The sequence below is a fragment of the Tauraco erythrolophus genome, chromosome 29 (genome assembly GCF_009769465.1).
Source record: "Tauraco erythrolophus isolate bTauEry1 chromosome 29, bTauEry1.pri, whole genome shotgun sequence".
Classification (NCBI taxonomy): domain Eukaryota; kingdom Metazoa; phylum Chordata; class Aves; order Musophagiformes; family Musophagidae; genus Tauraco; species Tauraco erythrolophus.
Genome location: NC_141493.1, coordinates 5272177 through 5282267, shown reverse-complemented (window position 1 = coordinate 5282267; position 10091 = coordinate 5272177). Strand labels below are relative to the sequence as shown.

The window sequence follows — 10091 nt, the reverse complement described above, 5'->3', positions numbered from 1 at the left end:
CGAGATAATTAAGTTATTTACTCCCACGTGTCCCCCCCCGCGAGCCGCGTAGTTTGACGTCAAGAACTCTTTCAACTCAAACGCGTCGTGTCCGTTTTGTGGCGTTCCGTCCCCGTCTCCCGTGCGGTAGCTGAAGCGTGGCACAGGTAGGCTTGTGATTTTAATCAAACAGGTTAATTAGCTTTTTTTCCCCCCACCGCCACCCCCGGAAAGGCTTTGTGGACTCTGGTAGATGTTTCCTAGAGCAGAGGCGAAGCCACTTTAGCATCCAGCTTGGTTTGACGAAATTTGTCCCTTTGGCAAGGTTCACACGCGGTTTATACTTTTTGTATACGAAGAGTGGAGCGTCTCAGCCGTGCCCCGCCGTGACAAAACCACTTTAGCCATTTTGTATTTACCAGTGATACACAACCCAATAAACCTCGTTTCAATGAGTCTCACTCAGCTCTTAGTGTGTTTCTGGTGCAGAGTCCTCGGGCTCAGCTTCCCTCCCCTTGTCTTTAGGGGTTTTTTACAAGCACTCTCCCCTCCAGGAGAGCGCCACGGGCACGGTGTTAGTGCCAACTCACCAGGCACCTCCAGCAACAGCCCTTTAATGTCACAACAAACCTTTCCTGCTCCTGGAAAGGTGGGATCAGTCTTTCCAGGGAATATGTGAAGAGGAAGGAGGCCAAGGCTTAGCTGGCTGTAAGTTTTTCCACCCTGCCCAAGGCATCGCAACCCCAGGTAAGGTTCATGTTCAGTGGATAATTACAGCTTAGAGGACTAAGTTCACACTGTTACGTGGATGGTGTTAGGAGACTGAGTCAGGAAGCCCAGCAGGCTTTGTTCAGGTGTGAAAGCAAGAGATCTTCTTGCTCCTAGGCTGCATTTAGCAGTTCTGTCTTAGCTAAACCCAGGGGAAAAGCCAGAGCTAACCCTGCTTGGTAGGGACAAGAGGAGCTCACAATGTGTTTTAACAAACTATTGCTGGGGGCAGCTCTCCTTTTCTGGGAGAAGTGCAAAACTCACTTAGCAATAATTCTGGCACACACAAGGTTTTTCTTCTCCTCATACTTTATTTAGGGTTAGCCTGCATTATTCACTAGGTACTTGCACGCTTTACAACACAGTCCAGGAAACCTCCAACCACCCCCACGTTGTTCTTTGGTTAGAAAAAAGGCTTTTTAAAACAGTCACCATCCAAATAGCAAAAAAAAAACCCCACCAGCTTAGCTGCACACTAGAAGAACATGTTTACAACAGATCTGCCACTGCCCCGGGCCCCACGCAGGCTGAGAACAGATATATGGCTTTTTTTTTTTTAATTCAAGTAACTTCTACATGTAAGAGCTTAACTCTAACTTCAGAACAAGTCAAACACCAGCAGTCTGGGCAGGCTGAGCGTTTGTGAGAACAGAACCACAAAGGCCATTGCTTTTGCACCGTGGAGCAGCGCTCTACGTCCCACGGCACGGCTAACACCCCACCGAGCTCCCCGGGTTGCTGCACACCCAGGATCCTGGCCACTGCCTCATCCCTGCAGGAGCAGGGCCAGCTTCCTAGGAGAGCTACCTTAAAGATAAAAGCAGCTTTGCTAGCATGAGTAGGCCAGGAGTGTAGATGCTTACACCCTTGTACAACTAATGTTCATGTGCTTCAGCTTCAAATAAATATCTACAACCTCAGAATAGGAAATTCCACTTCCAGTACAATAAATAAAAATATTGCATTTTCTATCGGCCTGTTTGGGAGTCAGTCTGGAATGTCGGTTTCAGTGCTAGAGAGTCCCACGTTAAGCAGTTAATGCTTCCAGCTCTTTGGGTTTCCACAGCTTCTTGGCAGCGATGATGGTGTTCTTCATCAGCATGGCAACGGTCATGGGCCCAACGCCCCCGGGGACCGGAGTGATGTAGCTGGCTTTCTTCTTCACCCCTGCAAAGAGGAGAACTCGAGCTTAGCAAGTCAAGAGCAGCAAGGCTTACAGAGCTGGCCAGCCAGTATGAAGCTGTAACCAGTTTAGCATTGCTCAAATTCCTTCAAGATTGCCAGTTAAGGAATAGTTTCTCAAGGTAGACTTTCCCCCTCCCCGTTAGCCAGGGAGGACAGAGCACACCATGGTCTGTCCATCCCTGCTAGTGAGCAAGCTTAGCTGCAAAGCCTAAGCTGAAGGAAAAGCAAAAAGCAAGGTCTAACAGCTGGATTTCTAGCACAGAAACGTCAAGTCCAAGACTAGATGTGGGCAGCCACGACAAAATACTAACAGTCTGAACGTTCACCCTCTCCCTTTCTTCCAGGAGGAGGTGCCAGTGCCTTTCACCAGGCACCCAGAGGCACAGGGCTCATCACACCAGCCCGGCTGGGCACCGCTGCAGCTCAGCTGTGAGCACCAGGGACCAGCAAGCCAGAAGGTACATTCTGCATGTTTTTATTTAAAAGGAGGAGTATGAGTGATGAATTGGGAGTAGAGGCAAGGTGACCTAACGGCTCGGGTGCAGGCTGAGTCTCCTCTGCCTTGCAGCGTACACCTTCCCCATGGCATGTTAAAGGGAAGCTGCACCCTTGCGTACGGTACAGTGTTGGATGCACCAGGCTAGAGAACATAAGCATCAGTCTGCAACTGCTCAGCCACACAAACCAGGACTTTCTTCTCCCCTTCTCAGCACCCAAGGAAACAGGTGCAGAGCCTTTCCATACCTTCAAAGTCCACATCCCCCACTAGCCTCGATTTGGCAGTGACAGGATCCTGCACTCTCGTTATCCCCACGTCAATAACTGCAGCTCCTTCTTTGATCATGTCGGCAGTGATCAGATTGGGTATGCCTGCAGGAAGAAAACGGAACTACACGCTCATGGTGGTGCTGAACAGCCCCCTGTTCCCCCTCACCCCCCATCTTCATCTCCTGGTTTGACCCACCTGGGCCTTCCTGCCTCACAAATGCAAATCTACCCACAGTTGGATAATCCAGTGCTACTCCTTGATGTTCAGCTCAGTCAGGAATTTGTGTGGTTTACTGATAACCTCAGAGTGTAAAGAGGAATCCACCCCCAGAAAAAGAGGTCTGGCAAAGCAGCTGGGCCCAAAGCATCCTTAAAGCTTGCACATGAAGTCTGCAGCTGCATTTGTTCACGCAGCTCCGGCAGCTTTTTTGCACCTGTGCTGAGTCAGCAAGCTGGAGCAGCACCTGAGACCACCACAGCCCAGCTTGGAAGGGGCTGGAAACCCTCCAGCGTCCCAAGGAGAGAGGGGTGGGGAGCAGCGGCGTCAGGTTAAGCCACCCTTTCAGGGTGGGGTGTGTCGGTCTGGTTCTGCCAGATACTGCCTCATTTTCTCTCCTCCCTCCCCACAGGCTCAGGTCCAGCTTCTGCTGCCAGACAGACACCCCAGATCGGCTCAACAACTCTGCTGACGAGCTACCTCCATGCCAAGGGTACAGCCTGGAGAAGAGCACACCTCGAGTGAGTCCTTGTGCTCTGAAGATGACACTGCAGCTGCCCCTCAGCGTTTTCACTGTCTCTAGATAAGCAGATGCTACCTTGGCATATTTTTTTTCTCCTCCTCCTCACATAAACACAGAGCTGCCCGTGTGCATAACAGAGCCTGTCTGTAGCTGTTCTCTAGATCCCATCAGGAGCTCCCTGGCATACCAAGCCCTCCTGCCAGATGTTATTTTCCATTTCAAAGGCAGAGCTGCAAACAGCTCAGCTGCTAAGATCCAAGTATGTGGCTCCTGGGCTTAATTACAGGATAAACTGACAGGTTTAAACAGCCCCTGACCCGTTGCTGTGCTAGCCCTGGCCAACAGCAGCCGCAGGCAGCCAGGAGAGCACTGGGCTCTCCTACGCTGCCAGAGCTGCTCAGATAGGGAGGGCACAGGACACTGGACACCAGCAGGATTGTCTCCTGCAAGGAAGGGTTCCCATCAGGAACACCACACGAGCTGCAGTGCAGCACTCTGATGTTGGAGTCAGGTCCTACCTGCTGCCGCCACCACGATGTCGGCGCGGATCGTGTGCTGCTTCAGCTGCTCCTTGGGAGTGTAGCGGTGGGATATGGTGACTGTGGCATCGCCTGCAAGAGTGGTTACAAGGAGCTTTTAATTCACACGTACTATCCAAACCCAGCTGCTTCTATAAGTTTTCCCCTTCAAAACCACCTGTATATTTATCAGGAACATCAGAGCCTGATGACAAACCCCAGGGAACAGCTTACAAAGTCAGAGGGAGGGATCTGGTACGGAAGAGGACAAGGACTCACTGAAGAGAGCTCCAAAATGTTACAAGACTATGTGCACTCCTCCTCAGCCTTGACCGCAGCCCATAGGATGAGCCAGAGTCGCTAAGGCGCCCCTGGGACAGTGTGACAGGGAGAGGGGACAGTGTGACAGGGAGAGGGGACAGTGTGACAGGGAGAGGGGACAGTGTGACAGGGAGAGGGTTTCCTTCCGCAGCTGCCTGGCACACAGGCTCAAGGCCACCACGCTCGTACCTCCCGGGCGCTCGTGCCTGCCGTCCGTATGCAGCAGCATGGCGATGGGCATGCCCACGTTCTTCGACCTGCCAGCCACCACCACGTTCTTCCCCAGCGTCGGGATGCCTGCAGAGGACAAGATGGAATCTTAAAACAACCACAAGCTGGATTTATACTAGACAGCACCCAAATACTGTAGCAGCAGCTCACCAGTTCTCTTGATGATCTCCCACACCCCCCACGGGGTAGCTGGCAGCATGGAGTACTGGTCAAGGCACATGCGTCCCACGTTGATCACGTGAAAGCCATCAACGTCTTTGTCTGGAGACACAGCGTTACAAATCCTGCGCTCATCAATGTGTTCTGGAAGAGAACAGCCAGCTTTAACACTAGGGTTCAGCCAAAAACCTGCTTTTTGCAGTCACCCCGAGCCCTCACCGGCTGCACTGGCCCCTTCAGAGTTTGGAAGCTTCAAGATACTCAAGACTTCCAGCAAACTCAAGGCTAACAGCTCCCAGCAGAAGGGAACTGGAACCACTTTAGGACTAGAGCATTGCTAATGCAGAGATGGTATTTTTAGACAGCCTCAGTGTCACAACCGAGTTCAAACTTCTGGCTCTGGAAGCCGATACCCCCTACACAGGAATAGATTGCTGTGACCTGCAGCAACTGAACTCGTTCAGGCAGCCGTGCGATGGAGTAGCTGCCCCCACTTCCCTAAGCTGCATCACAGCAGGATGCCACCTCTTGTGCCATGGGATAGTCCCTGCACTGCTCCTCCTTCTGTACATACCAACCTCTAAAAGCTTCATGTGAAAATGAAACCCATGGCAACCCAGCTGCTCACCGGGGAGAGGAAGCTGTACTAACAGGCCGTCCACATTCGCATCGTTATTGAGGCTGCTGATCAAATCCAGTAGCTCCTCCTCTGAAATAGAAGCCGGCCTGAGGATGGTTTCACTGCTGATTCCTGCAAAATTGTTGGAAGCACCACGTTAGACAGCCATGTACGCACAAGTGGGAGAGGAACTTTTTTAATCCATGGGGATTTAAGCTGCCCTGTTTCACTGCTCTACCAAATCTGATAGGCACACACCAAGGATTGAATGCTTTGTGTAGCAATGAGGACCTTCCAGGCTGGAGACCCTCACAAGTCTGGTGAGTTGTGGTTGAGGATCATTAGTGTCAGTCTAACGACCCGGAAAAGACTATTTGAAAGCAGAGACCCCCCCGAGTGCAGGGAGGGCTTGGAGAAACCAAACCAAAGAGTGCTACTATGAAGATGTGACCACACATCCTGTGGTCCCTCTTGACACAGTAAGAAGGGGACATTAGCCTTCAGCTCCACAGGTTTTGGCAGCACAGAACCCCAGGAGAAATTAAACCATTTATTGCCCTGACCCTTTCAGCACATTTTTCCAGAACCACCCTTGGCTGAAGACCGAAGACTTGGGAGATTGGAAGGAGTAAGAGGGTGGCAAAAGGCTGCTGAACAATGACTCAGGCAGTTGAGGAAAGAAGGCAAATCAGAGCCCTGTCTGTGCTTTATATGGCCCTAAGAGGACCACAAATCCAAGTTACAGAGCTCCGTGTTGCCCTAAAGGATTCAAATGACACAATGCACAGGTGGATGGTGTTTATTGACTACATCCCAGTACAACAGTGAAGTGTCACAGCAAGTTCTGGGGCAAATGTGGGCTGCCACGCCACTGAGGGGAAAAGCTGCCAGATGGCTGCACCCCAAAAAGATTCCTCCAGCACAGAGGACTCCCTCCTAAAGCAAGACAAAGCAGTCACTTGCTCCACTTTTTCAGAATAAAATGCCAGACGTACCAACATCAGCAGCCGCTTTGGTTTTGTTCAGGACGTAGGAGTGACTCGCTGGGTTTTCACCGACAAGAACGACGCTGAGGTGAGGCCTCTTGTTTCCAGCCGCTACCCACTGCTCAACCTCGTGACGGGCTTCCTGCCTGATCTGGCGGGCCAGCTTCCTTCCAGAAATCACAACCGCATCATTTCTGCAACAGAAAAAAGGGTTACCAAAGCAGCCAGCATCGTTAGGACCATCAAATCCAAGTTCTGTGCAACACAGACCAGGAAAAATGGGTGCCAACACCAAGCCAAGGCAGGAAAGGCTTTTACTTGAGCTCTGTGCCAGCCTAGCGTACCTTTACAGCATATTTCAGTCTTAGTTTACAGCTTTGCCACCCAACGTGAGATCAGCACACAAAACTGATCAGATGGACCAACTTATTTGTGCTGCCCAAGAAAAACGTAGGCACGACTCTTCCCTGCAAGGCCAAGAGCCCACATGCATCGCTCACCTGGTGCATGTTTGGAGCTAAGACACTAGGAGCTTCCACTCTTAGAAAGCAGGTCACCCGTTCCTTGCGAAGGTGTGACAGCTGCACTACAAAGGACTTACACAAAGCAGAACTCGCTCCACTTAAGCAGAGCTTCCACCACTAAAGAGGTCCATCGAGTAATTCCGGCTTGTTGGACAATTCCTCGGCGAGGCTGCTGGCCCAGCACGAGCCAGTCTCATGCTCTGCCCTGCTCAAGTGATCGCTGCCACCGCTACAGTCATGTCTACCCTGTAGAGCCGGGGGTACACGGCTTTGCCCCCTCTGACAGCCTCCCAGAGTAGAGCTGGAGCAGAAGGGACAGTTTGAGCCACGTCAGAACAGCTCTTCGCATACATTTCCAGTCTAAATTGGTAACAGGAATACCCAGTCACTGCCAAAGGCATTCCAGGCAACTGGACAGCCGGCAGGATATAGAAAGGCTGGCTTGACCGACAGCTCACGAGGAGCCCACGGCTGCCAGTCCCCACACCTCGCGCTTGGGTTGGATTTTTCCTTCAGGTTCTCACTCTCACTCTTATTTGAACGTCATTGTCACTCACTAATCCCTTTGTGAGAGGATTCACCTCCACGAGCTCCACTTCTAGACTTCGCTACAGCACTGAAGTCTTGCCTTGCTGCAAGGTCTCATGGCGAACGCTTCACTCGCCCAATTATTTCTACCTCTGAGCTCCCCTCAGCATTCCTGTCCTTCACGGTGCCTTCCCGACTGGCACGGACGAGCCCGTTTCTGAAGCAATTCAGCCAGCAATATGCATCACCACTCCCCAAGCCACAGGAATCCAGGAGACAACTGACCCACAGGAGAAAGTCCAACAGCAGTTTCCAACCCTCCCTGCACCACCCTGTCCAAGCTGAATTGCTTCAGTTTCTCCTCAAAAGTCCATCAGCTGCCTGGTGTACAGACCTTCTCCCATCAGGATCCCACGTTGAGTCCAACACTGCTGTTTTCTGACCTTTTTCTAGGTACAATCCTGATACCAGAGCACTGGGGACAGCTGCCACCGGCAGAACCACCACACGAGCCTCTCCGGACTCACACAGGGCAGCCACAAGGTCCCATCCCAGGTAGGAAAGCTTTTTGCCTAAACACTTGAGAGATGCAAATGCTCTTTTGTGCTTTCTTCATCCCTGACCTACTCAAATACATACTTTTCTCCATTTACTGGTAATTAAACATCACTTTGTCCCTAACATCAATTGCCCCAGTCAGACCTCTTTAACCATAACCACTAAAAACCCACCCAGCCCAGCTCAGCCCACTGACCTTCCAATTCTTATTTTAGCTTCAGCGCTAAACTACCACATGCTCACTGAGATATAAAAGGAATTATTACAAGTACCTGGCGAGCTAGGGAAAAGAGAATTCATTAAACCAGACACACCTCACGCCAAGAGGCTACCCGAACCTTCCCCTTACGTAAGCCTGAGGCTGGCATGCCCAGCCTGGGCTGCCAGGGAACGGGGAGCAGCATCAAGCCCTGCTATGAGCTACAGGGAAGGTAAAATAAGAGCTCGGAGCCCTGTTTGGAGCAGGGAACAGCCGTGAAACCGAAGCACCCGAGCGGCAGCAGCTCCCTCAAGGGCTGTTTTGGTGCATTAGAACAAAACCCACGGGGGGTGGTGCAGAAACGGGAGGGGAAGTCAGTTGATGCACGGACTGACCCGCCAGGTGGGATGCTCGGGGGTCTCCGGTCCCTCTCACACCGCTTCAATGCGGGGTGAGCCTGGGGCCGGGACCCCGAGAAGCCCCTCCGGGGGTGCGGGGAAGGCCCGGTACAGCCGGTGCCCCCCCGCCCGGGGGGAGAGGGGAGCCCGGCACACGCCATGCAAGGCGGGAGCGGGATTTCATCAGCCTGCACCGCCCGGGGCGGCCGCTGGGGGCCCGCCTCATTCATTCTCGGGAGAGTCGAGCCTCCCTCAGCCCGGCGGGCGAGGGGGGGACCGGGCCGCCCCCTCCTCAGCCCACCCCGCGCCGGGACTGGGCGGAGGAGCCGGGCGGGCCCCGCATCCCCCTCGCCCCCATATAACCCCCCGCCCGGGTCGGGCCGTACCTGGGCGCGCCGAGGTGGAGGCGGCGGTCGCGGGGCCGTAGCGCGGCGCGGCCGAGGGCGCGGAGCGGGCAGAGCGCGGTTGCCATGGCAGCACCGGGGGCGACGGCGGGCGGCGAGGGACACACGGTGCGAGACCACAGTGCGCGTCTTCGCGCCGCCCGCCGCCTTATATAGCGCGGAGGGTCCCTCCTCGCGGCCGGCAGCAGCCAATCGCCGCGGCGAGCGGCGCGGAGCGGGGAGTTGAATGGCGGCGGGGAGGGAGGGGGCGGGACGGAGCGAGCGCTCCCCGGCTGCGATTGGGGTGGAGGGAGAGAGACGCGCGGGAGCGGGGGTGGGCGGGGCGGAGGGAGGGATGATTGGTGGGGATGGGCGGGGCTTCTCCTCCCTAATTGGGCACGGCGGCGCTCATTGGCTGGGCCCGAGGGGGCAAGAGCGGCTGAGGGCGGAGTAAAACGGGGCGGGGCCGGGGCGGGGCTGGGGGCGGGGCTAGGGCAGGGGTCAGGGTTAGGGTTAGGGTGGGATTAGGGTTGAGAGGGAGAATGGGATTGGGGTTGGGGCTGGGATTGGGGCTGGGATTGGAGTTAGGGCTAAACGTGGGATTGGGGTTATGACTGGAATTGGGGCTGGGATTGGAGTTATGGCTGGGATAAATATGGGATTGAGTTTAGGGCCAGGATTGGAGTTAGGGATAAACATGGGATTGGGGTTAGGGCTGGGGTAGGGGCTGGGATTGGAGTTATGGCTGGGATTGAAGTTAGGGCTAAGTGTGGGATTGGGGTTAGGGCTGGGGTTGGGATCAGGGCTAGGCTCACGTCTGGGATTGGGATGAGATTAAATACAGGAGTGTGAGCACATCTAAAACCCGGCTGAGACTGAGATTAGGATGAGGATTAGGTGTGGTTCAGGGACCAAACACACGCACACCGGGACAGGCCGTGTAGCTGCTGAAAAATAGGGGAGATTTTCACTACGGGAGGTCGCGACGGGTCCTGGCAGCTGCTGTTGTCCCTCCTCAGGAATCGCGGAACCTCGGCAAACCCTGGGGACGAGCCGGGTGCTCCCAGCGCTCCCAGCTCCAGGCGCTCCCAGCACTCCCAGCTCCAGGCGCTCCCAGCTCCCAGTGCTCCCATCCCTGAGTGATCCTGGCACAGAGGGCAGGGAAGCAGGATCCTGCACCCAAGCTTTTGCGCAACAAAAAGCCTTGGTGCAAAACTAAATACCGAT

At 54.1% G+C, this 10091-nt stretch overlaps 1 protein-coding gene across 1 annotated transcript; it reads right to left on the bottom strand.

The window, feature by feature from the left end:
• Positions 1 to 1222: 1222 nt before the first annotated feature.
• MTHFD2 (methylenetetrahydrofolate dehydrogenase (NADP+ dependent) 2, methenyltetrahydrofolate cyclohydrolase) lies at positions 1223 to 8953 on the bottom strand. Its single transcript, XM_086628138.1, has 8 exons — positions 8868 to 8953; positions 6284 to 6468; positions 5298 to 5420; positions 4661 to 4813; positions 4469 to 4576; positions 3959 to 4051; positions 2677 to 2802; positions 1223 to 1914 (listed from the first exon to the last, which is right to left on the bottom strand). Exons 1-8 carry the CDS (start codon positions 8951 to 8953, stop codon positions 1775 to 1777), a joined length of 1014 nt encoding a protein of 337 aa, XP_086484264.1. The 3' UTR covers positions 1223 to 1774.
• Between the last annotated feature and the right edge of the window lie 1138 nt (positions 8954 to 10091).

Excerpts from the sequence above, each read along its gene's own strand:
- MTHFD2 (XM_086628138.1), bottom strand. The coding sequence starts at position 8,953 with ATGGCAACCGCGCTCTGCCCGCTCCGCGCCCTCGGCCGCGCCGCGCTA. Across the intron at positions 4,577-4,660 it reads GGAGATCATCAAGAGAACTG|GCATCCCGACGCTGGGGAAG; the intron begins GTGAGCTGCTGC and ends TGTCCTCTGCAG. Across the intron at positions 1,915-2,676 it reads GGGGGATGTGGACTTTGAAG|GGGTGAAGAAGAAAGCCAGC; the intron begins GTATGGAAAGGC and ends TCCTCTTTGCAG.